Source organism: Tachypleus tridentatus, chromosome 8 (genome assembly GCF_004210375.1).
Source record: "Tachypleus tridentatus isolate NWPU-2018 chromosome 8, ASM421037v1, whole genome shotgun sequence".
NCBI lineage: Eukaryota > Metazoa > Arthropoda > Merostomata > Xiphosura > Limulidae > Tachypleus > Tachypleus tridentatus.
Window position 1 is genome coordinate 148189041 of NC_134832.1, and position 21148 is coordinate 148210188.

The following is a 21148-nucleotide window of genomic DNA, read 5'->3' on the forward strand; positions in this document are numbered from 1 at the left end:
AGTGTCAGTACCTTGCATGTACATTTCTTCACCATCGCCAAATGGATCACCACATTTGGAGCACCGGGCACAGCTTGGGTGGAAATGGTGATTGTCACCAGCCTAAAATACAGAGCATTTATAGAGTTGTATTAAGCCTAGAAAAGATTGCCAATGAATGTGTTGATCGAAAACTGGCTAAGCCAAAGAAAGTTAACTTTAATTGCAGAGAAATGTCCTGTTAAATTACATAAAAATACTGTAATTAATCCTGACTTAACCAAGGAAATTAAGATCTGTAATTGTTGTAGATAAACCCTTTATTAAAGTATGTGAATATACTGTAACAAATGCTGACTTAACCATGGGAAAATTGACATTTCTAGTTCAAAAAAAAAATACTAAACTACACACACAAGCTTAGCATTCCAAACACAGAAAGTTAAATTCTTTACTTACAAATTACAAATATAAAATATTTCCCAGCATAAAAATCACTGTTACATACTCAACAATATTGGTAAAATATAACTGTCACATTCCCAGTAATATTGGTAAAATATAACTGTCACATTCCCAGTAATATTGGTAAAATATAACTGTCACATTCCCAGTAATATTGGTGAAATATAACTGTCACATTCCCAGTAATATTGGTAAAATATAACTGTCACATTCCCAGTAATATTGGTGAAATATAACTGTCACATTCCCAGTAATATTGGTAAAATATAACTGTCACATTCCCAGTAATATTGGTAAAATATAACTGTCACATTCCCAGTAATATTGGTAAAATATAACTGTCACATTATTTCCAATAACAAAATGTATTGTTTATAAAAGATAACAATGGAAGCTGCCATAAAGTTGAATTCAATGCATTAAATTTTATTTGCCTGAAAAATAAAAGGTAAATGGTATCACATCCTTAAAGAATAACACTGGAAGTTAAGACAAATTAATAAGAATAAAAGGAAATTTTACCACCAGTTCAAAGAAACCTGTCTATTACTTAGTTAATTTTCTGGCAAAGAATATGAAATTCTAATGAAAGGTTTAAGAAAACTTTGATTAAAAACATATGCATAAATTAAATGAATTACTTAGGTTTAGAGTTTTGAGAAGCAAACCACACGAAATAATCTCATGATCTGATTGGCTTTTTTTCAGGTGGGGAGACTTACAGGAATTTACACCAACTTTCTATAAACACAGGTGGTCATAATATTTTATGTCTGAATTTAAAACACACACCATATAAATAAATGTTAGCCAATTGTTTACAAGTCCTTAAAAAAAACTTCTAATGTAGTTCTTTAACAATACTGTTAACATTTTTGCAACAGTGTTTTGTATCTTGTACAACATTATAACCACCCTGTAATCACAGTATTATAACTCTGAAACTACTTATTGTAGCTTCATGAAATTTGACAAGCTTTTAAATTTTTTTGTATCAATCATATTGCCAGTCACTATGAGAAAAACCTATACACTAGATAGGTGAAGGAAAAGTGTTACTGGTTACTATTTAGTTCTTCACGTTATACATAGCTGCAAACAATAACAAACAAATATGCTTACCTGTAACACTTTCCCTGTGACATAAAAATCACACTGGGTGCACTTGATACCAAAAGCTTCTGATAGTGTTTTTCACAATAAGGCAAGCCATCTCTATGAAATAAGTTTAAGAAATATGTTTTCATTTAAAGAGTAACAGTCATTGCTCAAAGACACTATTTTGCATCAGGAAACTAACAATTAATTATCTCTTAACGAAACAAACTTGAATATTAGCAAAACTGAACTTTCACTTGTTAATGTTTTGTTTGATCTACTTTCTATACTGTAATTTCAGAGACTACTATCTGTTATGTGTTTACGTGTTGTACATAACTTGGTTTAATATTCAAAAAGATCATGTACAAGTGGGCACACAGATTCATACACATACAAGTTACAAATGAATATAAGCTGATGTACAATCCCGTATATTACTTTTAACTTGATTTCTTGAATAAAATGCTTTTCTTATCTTTCAGAAAACAAAGATACACTAAAGTAACAGAGGTTGAAACTGTGCTAAAATATCCAATAATTCTTTAAGTTATGTACAGCAAACTAAAGCTGTAATAATAAGAAGAAGAAGAAACTAAAATCACCTGTAACACCAAGTATTTTATTAGTATAAATATTTCATCATATCAGCTTCATCAGGAGATACAACAGTGTTTTGTTCAAGTCTCTGACAAAGTTGTCATGACAAGGTATTGGTATTAAATATATTCTAAAGTAATAGGCTAATTTTTGTTTTATTAATTCTGAATATTATGAACTTTAGAATTTTTGCAATTGATTGAAATCAAATCATTTAAATGGGAATTTCTTTTAATGTCACACACTTACTTTCCCATGTATTCTCCATGTAAAACAGTACCACAAGTAGTACACTTGAAACACCAAACATGCCAGGGTTTCTCCAAAGCAATAAGGGCTTGCCCTTCTTTTAGTTCCTGCTCACATCCTGCACAAGCTGCAATTAAACAAGATAATGTGGGTTAAAAGAGAACATTTATTGACACATTCAGAGTAGAGCTCTGAAGATTACTTCACATTCAATTTGACACAGAAACATTAAAAATGAATATAAACCCAATAGGTTTTTAATTAACAATAAATCAAACAACTTATATTACATGTAACTATAAAATATGGTTGCTACAAGTACTTGAAGTGCCATACAAAGAAAAAAAACAGTTACACAACTTTTTGTACTCAAAACAAAAATCTAAATGACTTAAGAATTTCACAGGCTACTACTGAGAAATAAAAAACAAAACAGTCTGAAGCAAATCATTCCCAAGATTACTTTGGGTTTATTACTGCAATGTGAAAAACTTTAGTAACAATACAGAACATGTTCAGCACATTTACAACAATAATTATAAATTTGTTTCAATGTTATTGTAGGCAGTGCAGATATCACAGAGCTTCAAATTTAATTGGTTGATCCTGTCTTCTAAACTGGACCAACATTTCAGCTTCTATACTAAAGTCTTTTTTGGGTATAAAAGAAAATAAAAAAGATCATACAGAAACCAAAATGTCACTCAATTCTAGAAAAAAACTAGAGTTGTCTCTTAAATCCAAGACTCCATTAATAATTGTAACAACATTTCACATTCACAAGGACACAGAGGTAAAATGTTTAACCCTAACCCTTGAAGAATCCATGTATTTTGCAAAAACACTTTTAGGGGTATTCTCCAAAAGTGGATTCCAAATTTGGCACAGATTTATATTTACAGCATGTAAATAAGCAGATATACTAATTACTATTCATAACATGGTTAAAGAAATTAAATTTGCATTGTGGCAGCAATGATCACTAAACTGAAAAAGTGCAAAATGGTAGTTCAAGCACGAAATCTGTGTTATAGTGGCCCCATAAATGTTGGGCTGTGGCTCACATGTTTGCTATTAGATGCATACAGATGAAGAGAAAATATAATTCCTACACCACACCTTCCAAAACATTTTCAGTCAGGAAAAAAAGTGGTCCATAAACAAACTTATACAAGACACTACCCCTTCTCCACCAAGTCCATGAGTTCAATAGACAATATTTCTTATGGTCAAAGTCCATCCTACTTGGTGTACCTTGAAACTTCGATCTTTGTCTAATGGTTTGTGTTACTTAACATTAGCTCATACTCAAATGATAATCTGAACAGATCGCTAGAACAAACTTTAAAATATCATTTTTATTACATGGCTAATTCAGACAGTACATTTCTTAATAAGATGTTCATTTCAAACACATCATAATTAATAATGACATTAATTTTTTAATTATCTTAAAAATATTTACTTATAACATTGCAAAAAAGACCCCAGGCAAGTAATTAGAATTCATGAGTAGTATGGAACACCAATAATGCTGCTAGTTCATAATATTCTAAACTGCTACACAGTAAATCTATCACTGCCTTTCAATTTCCAAATAAAAAACAAAAACCACATCCAGAAACTGTAACAGAAAATAGCCACCTGCCTAAGATTAAAACCTAACAGCCAAACAAAACAATCAAGGGCTCTCACAAAAAACAATCGAAGGTTCCCTCTCTTACAAATGAGAGATTTTTCAGGAGCTTCCTGAAAAATAACTGTAAAAAGTTGAAAAACTTCTCTGTTAAAATGTAGTGGGAGTGAGGATAACACTAAAACAAGAAAATCAAATTTTATCAAAATGTTATGTAATGAAACATGCTAAACTTCAGTTCACATTCTTTTCTGTTTAGGTTTACATTCAAAACATTACAATAAAGTTCTGAAGTAGGACCATTCCAAACAGACTTCTAACTTACAGTTAAGAATGTGCAACTATGAATTTAAATCTACTATATGTAATAAAATATACCAGTACTTTAAACATGAAAGTCTAAGAAATATATTTAGAGAGAAACTGTTGTTTGTTAGTTTTTTAATGAGAGACAAAACTGTATCATACAGACATGATCAGTAAGTCAGATTACAACATAACTATATCATAGATGGGTTTTTTTCAATCAAAGACAAGACTATACTAACAAATATATTTAGAGAGAAACTGTTGTTTATTATTTTTTTAATGAGACAAAACTGTATCATACCAGTAAGTCAGATTATAACATAAATATATCATGGAGAGAAGGTTAGTAAGTGGGATTACAACACATCTATATCATATATGTTTTTTTTCTTTAAGCTACAAAACTGTATCATACAGACATGACCAGTAAGTCAGATTACAACATAACTATATCATATGTTTTTTTTTTCTATCAGATACAAAACTGTATCATACAGACATGACCAGTAAGTCAGATTACAACATAACTATATCACAGATGGGATTTTCTTCAAAGAAAAGGCGACAATAGAAATTCCACTTTACTCTCTTACAGTAAGTAAAAATGGTAAATATACATATAAAGTTTCTAAAATAATAATGAGATGTTACAATATGATAGAAATATTAGTCAAGCCTACTATTTGGTTACTGGTATAAATACAAGTCATGTTCCTCTATCATCACTCACTTTGGCCACTTTCCACAGATGATTCTATGTCTTCTTGCTGCCCTTCTTCAATACCATCATCCTGAGCTTGTGTTATCACTTCTGGAATCTGTAGACACTTAGTGCACAAGTACTCCTTTCCTGTAAAAGTAACCTTCTCACCTGTCGGGAATGGCTGTCTGGATAAAGCAGCAAACAAAACTTACTGAAGAATACGTCTAATTTTATTGTGTTATAATTTTTTACTTTCAGACAACTTATTTCCTATATTTTCACAATAACGTTTATAAAACTTTTCACAAATTATTTGCAATAAATAACCTGCTACATATCACAATATGTTCACCAAAAGCAGAAACATGAATGACCAGTGTCTCTTACTAGGCATTTTTTAAAAATCAGTTGCATCATACTCATGTATATTTCTAATTCAATGTTGTACAGTTTTAACTAAAGGTCAAAGCACCAAATTCATGTTTCTATTTGAATTATGAATTAAAAAACTTCTGGTCTTTTAAAGGTACCAAAATATAACTGCAAAATAAAAAACATCAATAGAGCAGCTAACCTCCATAACCCTTAGTTTTTTGTTGTTTTGTTGTCTGTGCATGCACATGTATAATTAATAATTTTATTTTCCACATAATTTTATATTTTTGAAATGGTCATCTTGACCTTTGACTTTTTAACTTCAAAAATCAATAATGTTTATCTCCATACCCACAGAAAACAAGTTAAGAATCTTAACTACAATCCATCCTTATTTTGCAAAAATAAGACTGCTTTTCAGTTAGATAGGGATAAAAAACAAATCATTACTGGATCTTATAACTATAGAATGCATGAAATATAAAAGTATTTATATTACAATTATTTTTTTTAGATATTAAATATAAACTACAGGAAGATAGTTTATTCAAACAAACATGCTTAACATGCCTTTTGAAAGGACTGCAGCAGTGAACATGTAAACATGCACTTCGCAGCTTCATGTACTGTCTTGTAAATGTTCACATATAAATTAAACAGCCACCAAAAACTTTACTTCTCTTAAACTTTATTTCATCATAAGATTAACAGCATTTTGCTCATTAAGAACATTAATATAACACAGTTAAGAATGACTGATGACTTTGATAATAAGAGTAAGCAACTTGCTGGTCTAGTCCTACTTCCTTCCAATGCATTCTTTTAGTAAAGTTCATTATCGATCTGTCACAGCAATATTCTGGCAAAAAGTGCATGCAGAGAAAACAAATATTAAATCATTTCAAGATAAAAAGACAAGATTCCCATTTTTTGGTGTAATTTTGATTCCGTACTCTAAATCTTTAACATTTTCTAAATAACTGCCATTCACAACATATATACAATTACAGCTGTGATAAGCAGACCAAGCCTTTGGTTATTTTGTATGTAAGTTTTATAGTTAATTTGTAATGATCCGTTTTATGTCAAATAATTCCAATTTTCTTGCTCACTTATACCAAACTTAGTATCAAAAAACAGATATGATCACAGAAACTTATGATCTACTTTAAACACTATCCTAGGATATACTTTTCCACAACTACTGTCAGCTCAGTAGCTTATACACAAGTTAAATAATAATATGAATTATTACACTGCACAACAATTTTTTTGAAAAGTTTTGCTTCCTGAAAAGTTTTTGCTGATTGTGACAGGTACCTGGTGGGTATGCACAAATACAGTTTTGGTTTTGCTTCATCATGTAGGAACTCTGAGAAATAGACAGTTAACTGTTTACCGGCAATAATGTATTTAATTGAGTTTATGTTTCTAATACACTATTAAGTTCAACATAATTAAAAGTGTTTTTCTCCTGATTTTCGTTTATATTCAATGTCCGGTGCTTCACGTTGCAGTGTTCAACAGCAGTCAGCAAGTATTGATGGATTCCAGTTGCCCTGATATCGTTTTTCCATTGTAACAATGTCCTGGTTAAACTGAAGATTTCGATGAAATGGTAGGTGATGGGCAAATTTGGATGTGATTTTCGTGATCAGCAGCCAAAAAGCTATAAGGAACACCCAACAGTGTTCAAGAAGCAAACACTTTGTTGTGCAGTGTTATTATTATTATCTTTAAGTGCACAATATTCTTTAGTCTTTATTGCCCTTCTAAATACATAATCAGGTAGTTAGGCTTAGGAAATTCTTTATATTCAATAATGTACCATCTCACTGTTTCACTTTTTTTTACATGAACATAATTAAACACTTAAAACACACATACAGACAGTAACTAAATATAGCATTACAACGCATCATAACATGAAATTTACAATTACACTGGGTATATTCACATTAATTTAACTAGACCTTCTGGCTGAACAAATAACTCCACTTTGAAGCAAACACAAAACATTTGAGTCTCCTTGAATAACATAATACATGTAGGCTGACATTATGTATGACTGAATGCAAGACAACATCACCTGAGGAGTTTCACACAACAGTGTAATCACAACCTACCTGCATCTACCACAGATGAAACAGTTCTGATGATAAGTGTTCCCAAGTGCTGAAACTACCTCCCCTTCAACATAGTCCCCACACGCTGCACACTTGGTCCCAAAGTTCTTGTGATAGTCTTTAGCGCAGTAGTAGGTGTCATCTTTCACAAAAAAACCACCCGAAGCCAGAGATGTAGAACACACTGTTGTTAACAAACAGAGAATTATAAGAAACATTCAAGAAAGTTTGTATTTTTATAAAACAGTTTAACATCCTGTAACAACACTACCATTTAGTACTTACCAAATGCTTTATTACAATTATTTGTAAATTAACCAAACAATCATAAACCATGAACTTCATACATGTGTGAATAATGACAATGAAACTCATAAAACCTTGAGGTATCTTAAAGTGTGACCGAACGAATACTCAAACAGTATGATTTGATAATAAGTAAACTGATAGACAGCAATTAGTTACAAAGTTACACAAAGTGTGAGTGAATGTAACAATCGATTAGAAACAACTGCCATTAAATATGCAGAAGACACACTGGTACAACAATCAATAATAATTATCATCAAATGTTGAAAACAGACACTGATATTACAACCATATTACCACTAAATACACACAAAATATATTGCTGTACTTTTCTAATGTATAAATAAACATAAACTACTATTAACATACATCAACTGAATTTTCAACTTTTGCAAAAGTCAAAAAAAATTTTAACAAACAGGAATTCTTACTGTTAGTAACTCAGCAGAACTTAAAACAGATTTTAGTTCTGTCTAATAGAATCAGACAAGTTTTTCATAAATCAAACTGTAATTCAAAAAAATCATTTTTTTCTAAAAACAAATCAGTTAAAACACAGTTATGTGTATGAAAGTTTAAATCTGTAACATTTCTCTACATCCAACATACACCAATAATAATCATACTTTGTGGGCAACCCCTATGACTGCTGTGGTCAAACTCCTGTAATCTACAACTTCACTGAAAAGAAGCCTTTTTTTGTCTACAATGAGAAAGCAGCAACCGAACAATCAAAGTGGTGCACAAGAAACAACACAACTGTTTGTCAGTAGATGTAAACCTTTTGGGATGACATGTACATAAAACTGCTGACCTGTGATGAGGTAAGCTTATAACATCTGTGACACAATTTACTGCAGTACAGAAATACAACTTCATTTGTTATCAGTGCATAACTCCTTCATAATCACATAGAGAGGAAGGTAATATCTCTGAGACACAACATATATATTGTCATACTTTCAAGTAAAATTTTAAAAAAACATATTTATTATTATTTTTTAACTTCAATAGTTTTGGTCAGGATACATGCTGGTAATCAAATATTAGTTTTAAAATTATGATAGAAGATATGATTCAGCAGTTAACACTACACCTATAATATTCATTTTAAAATTATATTTTGTAGCAGTTTTGTATACATACATAGGTAACCTCTCCATTGTTTTGTTCTCCCTTATAGGATTTCCTGTACCGAACATGTTATGAAATGATGTTATTTATAAACACCTGTTGAACTGATATTGTATATCTTTCATTCACCTCTGAAGAGTGAACAGGCTTACACCCATGTATATCTTCTGTTTCACTCTAAAATATTACACAAATACTAAGCTAAGTTACAAAATTGTTTCCAAATGCAAACTACATATCATACAGAAACAGTTTACTAAATTTCATGCAATTAGGTTTTAAAGAGCAACATGCTTCAAACCTTAATTTATGCATGCAGGTTCATTAGAAGAGTTATCTCTACTGATTACTTAGTCTTATTTTACCAAATATGAAGTAATAATCCCATTAAACTGTCAGCTATTGTTGCCAAAGGGCTTAAATGGTTTCTAAATCATGACAAAACTAACCTTTGCACTTGAAACAGTCTTCATGAAAATATTTATCCTGAACACGAAGAGCATTTCCAGAACATTTCTTCTTGCAGGATTCACAGTTAATTTTTCCTAATGATACATAAAAATATGAGTGATCAAATTTCTATAATGAAACCTTCTTGACTTTCAACTTTCTGAAGCTTATCCTCATGATCCGTCTAATAAACTGGTGCACAAAATCTAGTTTTATCTTTAAAACTAACATTAAAGTTAAGTGTATACAATAATAATATTTTCACTATTCATACAAAAAACATTTAATAATCTAAGCCTTTACAGCAATAACATTCACTTTAACAATTCAACAAAACATTTAATATTATACAATAATAATATTGACTCTACAATATACGGCATCTAATAAGCCAAAACATTTACAGTAATACATGTTATGCATTTATTCTGCCCTATATCACAAAGTGTTAAATGCTAATATTACAGTAATAATATATTCACTTAGTCCTACACTATATATACAAAATAGATTTTGTAGGCATTACACTAATAATATACTCACTTGGTCCTACACTACATACAAGAACATTTCATAAGTTGTGACAGTAATAATATATTTACTCTGTTCCATACTGCAGTACATTCATGTGTCGGGACGAAATTAAAAATTATATTTCAGGCTACTTTCAAAAAAAAACAACTGAAGGTAAATCACAGGTAAATCATCAAAATTTATTAATCTTCATATTTAGTACAACAGAAGCTCAGTGGAAGTGACTGAGTTCAGCAAACGGTTAATATTTTGTCTGGTTAATAACTACAGATAGTCTTTTAGGCATTATTGCCAACATATTTAATCATAGTGTCCTTTGGAATTGTACTCCAAATATCTCTAATACACTCTTATCGAGTTCCTTTGGGAACAACTTTCAAACTGTCAAGTTTTTGATCTATCAAATCCCAGATCTGCTCAAATGGGTTGAGACTGGGTCTCAGTGGAGGCCTATTGCATCATTTGAATTACTCCAAAAGTTTCTTTCTTAGCTAAGTAATTTCTGCAAAGAGTGTTTGTGGTCATTATCTTCTTGGTACTAGAATCCATTACCAATAATATTCAAACCACTAGGTATACCATGATTGATCAGTATCTGACAGTACTTGTATTGGTCCGTTATTCTATCTATTTTGCAAATATTTCCTACTGCCTCAGCAGAAAAACACCTCTAAATCATAACATTATGATACTTCTGCTGCACTTACAAGTTGAACTAAATACTTCAAATTTGGAATCATCTGTCCATAACACCCTTTTTCCAATCATCAACAGTCCAATTTTTATGATTTTTAACAAATTTCAATCTCTTGACCAGTGGCATAGCTAGGGTTTTCAGCACCCAGGGACAAAGTCAGTTTTTGCACCCCCTCATGACAAAATGTAAGCCATAATTCCTAATTATGTAACATCAATTTGGCACCTCCCCGATGCTGCACCCGGGAACAGATGTACCCCCTTGTCCCCCCCTAGCTGTGCCACTGCTCTTGACAATATCTGGAAATTGAAGTAATTATTTTTAACCACTCCACAACTAAATGTTCCATTCTTGTTGAGTATTTTGATACTGTAGTTCTAGATACCTTCCTGACATTTAATGCATGGTCATTTATCTCGTGCTTGAGATCATTGGCAGTTTTCCTTCTGTCCTGAAGGCTGTATGAACAAAGATACTTAACATCATTGTCATTGACTTTAGGTGTTCTGCCTCTTCCTTTCCTATTTTCAAATTTACTTGTCTTGGTCTCATGATCTAAGATGTACTTAACAGTGTTTGGGAAACTTTTCAAGTGTGCAGCAATTTCTCAGAGTCCAATCAGCATCACATAAAGCTTTTATGTAAACAAGCCCCTGAGGGTGTGGTACATTAATAACAACTCATTAATCACAAAAGAGGAACTTTCATATTGAGGAACATCCACTATATACTTGTTTATTTGTTATTAAACATAAAGTTACAACATGGTAGGCTATCTGTATTGTGCCTACCTGAAGTATCACAGCTCGATAGCTAGCATTAAAAACCCTCTTACTTACCACTGGGCCTCTGAATTTTCCACACTATACTAACCAACATCTCTGTGAAGTATATGCTTACCCTTGTACAAGCCTCTGATGCTTTTACAAACGAACAGTATCTCAACCAACAACACTGTGAACTATGTGCTTACCCTTATAAAGGCCTTTGGTACACACAAACAGTATCTCTACGAACATTACTATGAACTTTCTGCTGGTCTTATTAAAGAACCAAATCACCATATGTGTACATGAATGATCAAAACAAACAGAATGTTTTCTGTTATATATACAGAATCAACCTGCATGTTCCAGTTCACTTCCTTCATCTTGAATATCCTACTTCAGTGTTAATACAGGTACAGCAGTAATCACAATGGACAAAAACGTGTGTACAAGACAGATATAGACACACAATAAAAAACAAATAAACACTGCTTGCAAGACACACAGCAATAACAATGCAGTTGTGAACTGCAGTGTACTAATCCCATTTTATTCTAGTATATAAGAATTAAATCATTTCATTTTTGAAACTGTACACAGTACTTCAGTAGCAGGTGTGAAACATGCAGATAATACATTCAGATAACTCCCATGTTTCAAACCAATGTAAATCACATTCAGCAAGTATTCTTGATCGTGTAGAACATCATTTTGAGCTCTTCATGTCTCAGTGATTTTAACATCACAAGAAAACTACTACAACAATGTGAGTTCACTAAACCGTGTCTGATGAGATTTCTCATTCAGTGTTTCCAATGAAGCATCAACATACGTTTAACAGTACCTGTTTTACTACTGTTATAAATACTTCCTGTTCAGCTGAACACTACAAACCTGTAATATAGAAATGAGAGAGTAACAAAAATAACTGTCATACAGATAATACTACTTAACTGTGCACTTGTAACTACTGAGCTGAGTCACAAAACAACGCTAGTACATATAACACTGCATAATATCTACAGACTTGTGGCTATACAGCTGAAACACATATAGCACTTGTACAGATAACACTATGCAATAACTACACACTTGTGACTATACAGCTGAGTTACAAAAATAGCACTTGTACAGATAACACTAAGCAATAACTGCAAACTTGCGACTCAGCTGTATAGTCACATGACTATAGAGCTGAGTCACAAAAACAGCTAGTGTACCGATAACAATAACAATAAACATTTGACTATACAGCTGAGTAACCAAAACAGCTCTTGTACCAATGGCAATAACAATAAACATGACTATACAGCTGAGTCACAAATAACAACATTTGTACAGATAACACTACAAAACTATATGTATATAATTACAAAGCTAAAAGAAAATCACACAATAGTTATCTTGTGGATAATTTTCCAGGTTTCCTTTTTTCATTGTCTTTATTAACTCTTGCTCTCTAAGTCCACAATAGCTCAAACCAAAATCTACAAAAGATTATTTGAAAAGATAACAGTAATTGTTCTAAACAGTGCATACACTGTGGCCGAAGAACACATATTTTTAAATTTGTTACTGTTAAGGTAGACTGAGATGTACACATACTACATAAGGTATTGCTCAAAACTGATTATTATCAGTAAATCCTCACTTGGAAGAGTCACACCACTTTATGTATCTTTCTTTAATAACATATCTTTCATATTTAGTTTACAATCTATTCTTGATGCAAAAATCTGTTTACTACCCATAACAATTCATTTAGTCCATAATAACCTTAATTCATCATATTTTTACATGCACCATTCATATGTATATTATGACCACAAATGTTTAACAAATTATCTGTTTAAATGTTACAACTTCCTCAGGATCTTCTCTGATAAACATTTGTCCTGGCAAAGTACTGAGCAGAGCATCTAAAAAATGTATGGAGTTGATGACTGTCCAACATTTGTTATCAAAGAAAACTATTCATCATTTACAAAAGCCCCCACTAGCACAGCAGTAAGTCTAGAGATTTACAATGCTAAAATCATGGGTTCGACTCCCCTCGGTGGTCTCAGCAGATAGCCCAACGTAGCTTTGCTATAAGAAAAACACACACACACACTCGTTTACAAAGCGTATAATAAAACAATATCATAATTACTGCATGCACATGGTAAAACAAATACTATTATAACACATTCACACAAAACAGTTTGGCAATAATTATGATAATAAAGGTTTGGATATAACTTAAAGAGTAAAAAAAAACAGCTCTGATATTTTGTTAGTGGAAATACCTAAGAAATATTACAGAAACAGCATGGTACCACATTAAATTATGCATCACACAACCTGAAAAAATACTAAAATTATACACTGTTCATTTAGATATTATAAGTACCTTAAAACTAAGAAGTTCATATTCTTTGTAATTGAATAAGTATGACAAAATTCCTTTGACCATATTAAAATAACAGTTTCACGTACAATCCATTAGACTGTGACAAACTGTTGCTATTGTAGTTACTAGAGCTAATATGACAGTAGTCAATATGATGCATATCTAGATACAGAAGTTTTACCAACAGTTTGTTGCTAAGTTTGACAGTCTTGACAATAAAATTTAAGTAGAAACAAATGCATAACGTTAAGAGCTTTAAGTTACATAATATAAGCAAATGTAGTTTCTTACAACAATTTAAAGTAGTTCTGGAAAAAAAAGAAAGAAAAAAGATAATTTTGATTGATTTTGCACTTTTTATGGTGGTTATGGGGCTGATCAAACTGACTGACTTCACATAAAACTAGGGTAGTGAATACAGCACATAACTTCACATAAAACTTGGGTAGTGAATATAGCACATAGCTTCACATAAAACTAGGGTAGTGAATATGGCACATAACATCACATAAAATTAGGGTAGTGAATATAGCACATAACTTCACATAAAACTAGGGTAGTGAATATAGCACATAACTTCACATAAAATTAGGGTAGTGAATGTAGCACATAACTTCACATAAAATTAGGGTAGTGAATGTAGCACATAAGATAAGAATATTTATATTAGAAAAAATTGGTTGGAAATTTATTTCAGAGGTTTTTGAGATTACACAAAAGAAACTTTTAAATAGAGAAAATATCTTTAATTTTTACATAAAAAAATCACTTTATACTTGGAGCAGTGACTACTATGATTCCATACATTAAAGCAATAATTTTTAGCTAAAATACTTTATTAGAAACTTGACTTCATCTGTACAAAAGGCTTCTAATGTTTATTGAAAGCTTACCAAATTTCATAAAGATACATAAATTGTATCATATCAGAAGATGTATTGATACAATCGTATTTCGGATTCACAATACAATATCACCACACCCCTAGTAGTTACTACTTTAGGATGGGTAGATAAAATGATAATTTATGCAAAGCAATGTCAATACCATAGAATAAAAATGTTGAAATATGGAAAGGCCACCTATAAAGATCAGAAACACATGGGTGAAAGAGCTCAACCATAAAAGATGAAGTATCCCTCTGTGTGTTTAACCTTGGTAACATTAAGTATATTTATCTCTAAATGTTTAACAAAGGTAAGGTATGGTTTCCCTGCCTGGGGTGAAATTACTGCATAAAAGATTTGCATATTTTCATTAAACATATATATTGGGTTGAGGAATAATTCGTGAGCGTTTTTTCAAGCTAAAAAAATATATTCATAAATGAAACGCTTTCGCAAAATATTTCATGTCATTTGGTAGATAATTTTTTGCTCTAATAGATGGTGTGTTTGATTTTCATATGTCTTTAATTTTTGCTTTCATTTTCAGCTCATTAAATGGAATGTCAAGTGGACAAAATCGAGCATTTTCGACACCATCTGCTTTTCGCATTTAATTTCTTGCAATTTCGTTTAAAACAATGCATACTATATACCTAGGTATTACATGAAATAAAGTATCATAATAAATGTTTTGGGTGTAATGTGTTCATGCATTGAAGTATTGTATAGTCTTGCATGTAATGCTTGAATGAAATTATTTAAAAACGCTCACGAATTATTCCTCAACCTAATACATAACCATGAGTGGACTGTTTCAACTTGAAAATTTAGCTTATAATGACAACTTTAATGTCTTTGTACTTTTTAGTTTTTAAAATTCAAAAGTAACACAATTCATATTTTTTTATAATGAACCAAATCTACAGCTAATTAAAAATATTCACATATGACTACAAATACACTATGTATATGTATATTATTAGGTTGAGGAATAATTCGTGAGCGTTTTTAAATAATTTCATTCAAGCATTACATGCAAGACTATACAATACTTCAATGCATGAACACATTACACCCAAAACATTTATTATGATACTTTATTTCATGTAATACCTAGGTATATAGTATGCATTGTTTTAAACGAAATTGCAAGAAATTAAATGCGAAAAGCAGATGGTGTCGAAAATGCTCGATTTTGTCCACTTGACATTCCATTTAATGAGCTGAAAATGAAAGCAAAAATTAAAGACATATGAAAATCAAACACACCATCTATTAGAGCAAAAAATTATCTACCAAATGACATGAAATATTTTGCGAAAGCGTTTCATTTATGAATATATTTTTTAACTTGAAAAAACGCTCACGAATTATTCCTCAACCCAATACTTTAAAAATGCTTAATAGACCATATATATGTTTCAACTTCAACTCTTTTGTACCCAGGAAGTAGCATCAAACTTTCTTCTGCTAACAATAACAAATTTACAAAAAAAAACCTACTTTATGTCAAAATCTATAATAAAGATTAGCCTAAACCAGTAATGAACTTTAAACTACGCAACCATTCACATTTCAAAATGTGATATAACTTATTGGATATCGGGTACGTCTCTCTCACCGTACGTAGACAGTTGAGTTAACAACGTCAGTATCCAGAATGTTTGCTTTAAACAAAGCGTTACTAAAGTACGCTTACCATTACACTGCAGGCCACATGCATTGTGATAGCTTTTGTTTTTAATGCTAATAATACTATGGAACTTTACCTCATTATTTTGATAAACATATTTAGCATTTATAAAATATTTGTAAAACGTTTGTCCATCCCAAACGAATTCATTTGAAAGCTCTTAATATAATCCTCAGTTGATAGCAACGAAACAGTTCAAAGAATTTTAAAATGTTTAACAAAAAAAGGCGTTGATATAACAAGAAAAAACAGACAAACAAATTTAATACTAATGCTACAAAATTAATCTTATCAATTGTTACAAAGTCACTCGCATCAAACAGACAATGAAATCAACAAAACCATTCAGACGTCTTTGAACGTGTAGGGAACACTGTGCGATCCACATAGCTTTTCCAAAGCTATGTCAACTGTACTATCGTGCGTATCAGCTACTGACACGTGTTGGTTGCAAAAAACATGAAAATGCTATACTGAACTGACAATTTTACTGTCTTATCTTTATTACGCTGCTTGTGGTTCGTTGGTTCAAATCCGACCTGCACAAATATTTTTTTACGAGTGATTCTTAAAGATAAAACTACAGAATTCCCAAACATACGTCTGACCTGTTAAAATGCAACACGTCACTTTATTGTAATAATTTCCACCATCAAGTGTGACTTCATACACAAATAGGCTTGCTTGAAAATGTAATATATACAGCTATTTCGAACTGTTTTATAAATATTCTATGGTCTTTAGTCTATATAAGTAAAGTGGTAACATATGTTTATCTGTGCGTTTTCCTTCCGTTAAAATTCGATAAATGAGAGACGTTTTTCAACAAACGAAAACTTTGTGTGCACGGAACGATGTTTGTTGTTTGTTTTTTAAAGAGTCAGTCAAAATTCGTGTATTGAAAATGTTAACTAGTGTATGGAAAAAAAATTTTTTTTTACTGTCATTATTTATTTTCACGTATGTTTATTGCCCAATAATATGAACGGCCCCGAATTTTCTGCCTTAGGCCCTACGGTAGCTAAAACTGGCACTCTGTCTCGGCATTGTTATAAATCTTCCACATGAAACTAGTTGTAATACAAATAACGCTTCGCCCACAAGCTCAGTGGGAAATGTGAAAACAAACGTGTATGTGTCTGTGTGTGGTGAGTAATGTTTCGTGCTACTCACGAGCGGCACGTGAATCGCATATAACTTGCACACTGACGGATGTAATCGTTAGTTCAGTTAACAAACGGGGTTTTCCAGTTTTATAAATTCATCTTTATGTTAGTATCTCAACATTAACAATATCCTGTATACGAAACATGCGCACGTGAAATTTAAATTAGTGAAATGATAGCAAAACTCGCCCACGCACCTCTTACTTAGAACTTCATTATATATATACATACAGCGTTGGTGTTTTGATAAACATAATGACATAATATTGGACGAGAAACCCACTTGAAATAAAACTATCTCAGAACGGTTGGTATAGGTATTAAAAATTTTATTGATTGGCAGAGAACAACGTTTCGACTTTCCTAAGTTATCTTCAGGATAACAGAGTTTGCATGTAACCGTTGATCGGGCATGTCTTAGGGACGAGAGTATAAACAGATACGGGATTGTAGGAGGCGTTGCAGTTGGATGTTAGGTTATTAATTAGTATATGTATAAAGGTTGTTCCTTTATAATGGTTTAATTTTGGTTTTAATTGTTGTACACCCAGATACTAAGTAGGGAAACAAATATAAACAAACGCAAAATAAAAAAAGCCGTACTTATACTTTTTGATGCTAATTCTTGTTAAAATAATTTAGTGCATTATGCACGAGTCTTTCAGATACTGTTTCTATGTTTGCATACATGTGCATGAATGTGGATGAATAATCTATTCACAACATCTCACTTGATAGATTTGAATTAAAAATGGACATTTGTTGTAAAGAAACTAGAAACACGCGCATACTAAAAACTAATGTTTTAAACATAAGAAAATAAACGTTATGTCTTAAGGTTCACAAGTCGTACAATGTTAGCGAACACTGCTGGTATCTTTAGAAACCTCTATTTCTCTCAAACGATTGATAACATCCTATAACCAATGTCAGGCCAAGTTGATCCTTTCATCGTCAGGCAAGCAAATTTTGTCATTTAGCATGCGCGTGCGCAGGGAGAATTTGAGCGGAAAACATCATGTTCTCACCCAATAAGCGAGAGTATACCACTGTTAGGACTGTTAAAGAAATATATGTTTTAAAATATTTAAGTCCCGCATAAAATTTTTGCTACTAACGTACTTAAAATAGTTTTTAGAAGGCCAAAAATTATAGTGTATCACTTTACACATGTGTATAAGACTTTATAGTTTTTTTCTGTATATATAATTGTGTTTATACACAAGTGTAATTAACCTTGGATTGGCGACTGTTCGAATGTATCTTAACCATGTAAAATACCCTACTATATATAATACAAACTCAGATAAGTATAAACTTACACAACAGGTTTGTTGGTTTGTTTTGGGAATTTAGCAGTGTAAGACTAGAGGAAAGGCAGCTAGTCATCACCACCCACCGCCAACTCTTGGGCTACTCTTTTACCAACGAATAGTGGGATTGACCGTAACATTATAACGCCCCTACGGCTGAAAGGGCGAGCATGTTTGGTGCGACGAGGATTCGAACCCGCGACCCTCAGATTACGAGTCGAACGCCTTAACCCATCTGGCCATGTCGGGCCTTACACAACAGGTATTCATTTATTGCAACCAACAGAAGCCTCGACCCCAAGGATAAGCGGCCTACACCCTGCTCTTCTTACAGTTTTCTTCTGATTAGTAACAACCCCTAAAGTAAACTACGTTTTAAAAGTTGTGTAACAGTTTGTTTTAAGTGTGTAAAACAAGAATTTAAAACAGTAAATCACCTGAGGTGATCACAAAGTTCTGTGTTTACCCCTCTCCACCGCTCTTATCTAACATTCGATTTACTATTTACATTACAGAAACATATACAAATATCAGAAACGTTACAACGATGTAATTCGAGTATTATATGTTCTAGGGGTTTTACGTCTCTATACACATAACTACACGGGTAAGATAATCTCAACACTTCATCAGTGTATTTTAACAAATCTTAAAACACCATTTCATCACACCAGAAATGTCACGTTGTAAACGCATCCATTACGAATGTCCAACGTGATGACGTATGCTTGTCGAAATACTGTACATTCGCAATACATTTCTTTCATAACCCATCAAACTTTAAGTTGGATTTCTCAAGTCATATCTGAACATAAACCTTGTTCAACCCTCACTGCAATGATGAACCATTAAGCGTGTGTTAGAATCAACCAATCAGAGATTGGCTTGGCTCGATACCATACTTTTTGTACGGTAACTGGAAACTGCCTGATGGTCTATATACGCTATTGTGTTTCAGAAGTTTTTACCCAAGAACTGAATAAAAAACACACCTGTAATAGGAAACGTTTCTACTTTTTTCATAGACTTTTGGCTTTCAATTTAAAGACACGAGCAGTTAATCAGTCAAATAAGTCAATTACCTTCCACAAAGCAGGATATACAGTCAGTATGTAATGATTTAACAGCACAAGAAAACAATATGGAAGAATATTGTCTAACACTGATATGTATATAAAACACATTTCATTATACAACTTGTTTGTTGAATTATCCCTAAAGCTGCTTGTGAGCTATCTGCCCTAATTTTCACATAACAGACTAGAGAGAGGCAACACCATCTCTAAGGCTATTCTTGTTAGATTGAGGTGGAAATGGACTGTCACTCTTATAACGTTACCACAGCCCCAAAAAAAAAAAAACGCGATTTTTTTATGTATAGGGACGCGAATCACTAAGACGAGCTCAGCCTCTTATTACACGAACACAAAAGTTCATTCATTCCAGTAACACTGCGTGAAATACGCCATTTTATCAAGGGAAAACAATACATTCATCCCTTCATATAATTCTGTGTAAAAGATTGTCACACGAACACAGCCATGTTCACCACTTCCCATAATGCAGTGCAAAACATTTTATCATATGAACGCAGTCGTGTTCACCATTTTCCATAATACAGTGCGAAACGTTTATCATATGAACTCAGCCATGTTCACCATTTTTTATACTACAGTGTGAAATATTTTGTCATATGAACGTAGCCATAATCAAGACGAATTTTTAAAGCTTTATGAAAAAAAACACGACTGCGTATTACTCCTAAACATATAGAATATGATAAAACAATAAATTAGTCGTCATTCAATAACAACAGGGACAAATTTGGTATTTCTGCCTGCTAAAACCACGGTACTTAAAGTAAATGCTAACCCACGATGTGATCTTCGACATTTAACCTCAAAAATAATTATTTTATGCAGAATTATTGGTTTACAAAATTTTAGACAGTTTTACTTTGCAAGTAATAATGTCTGTGGTTTGAAATTCCCACTGTAAAAATGAGTATATAAATTCAGGACATCTGACGTCCCACCATCTTTCTCTAATCCGTTCTCCAATTGGACAGAATGTTAGCTCTAAATGACCACAGCCAAACTAATGTGACATTTAACCATAATTTAACAAGAAAGCTAAACAGAAAATACAAATTAGGCGAGTACGTAGTTTGAAGTATGGTACTGAGAAGTACCATAGGTCATAGGGTCAACCTTACATATTCTACAACTCACACAATTACGCAGTTTGGATGAAATATTTTAAGCTG

The 21148-nt window shown here is 32.0% G+C and overlaps 1 protein-coding gene across 1 annotated transcript in view; it reads right to left on the minus strand.

Annotated features, from left to right (window-relative positions):
• The window catches only part of LOC143223725 (actin-binding LIM protein 2-like), a 90684-nt gene that overhangs the window by 45969 nt on the left and 23567 nt on the right, over positions 1 to 21148 (minus strand). The window contains 7 exon segments of the mRNA XM_076452066.1: positions 12 to 102; positions 1567 to 1622; positions 1625 to 1659; positions 2392 to 2518; positions 5067 to 5224; positions 7541 to 7724; positions 9433 to 9528. Of these exon segments, the coding sequence (XP_076308181.1) occupies positions 12 to 102; positions 1567 to 1622; positions 1625 to 1659; positions 2392 to 2518; positions 5067 to 5224; positions 7541 to 7724; positions 9433 to 9528 (747 nt within the window).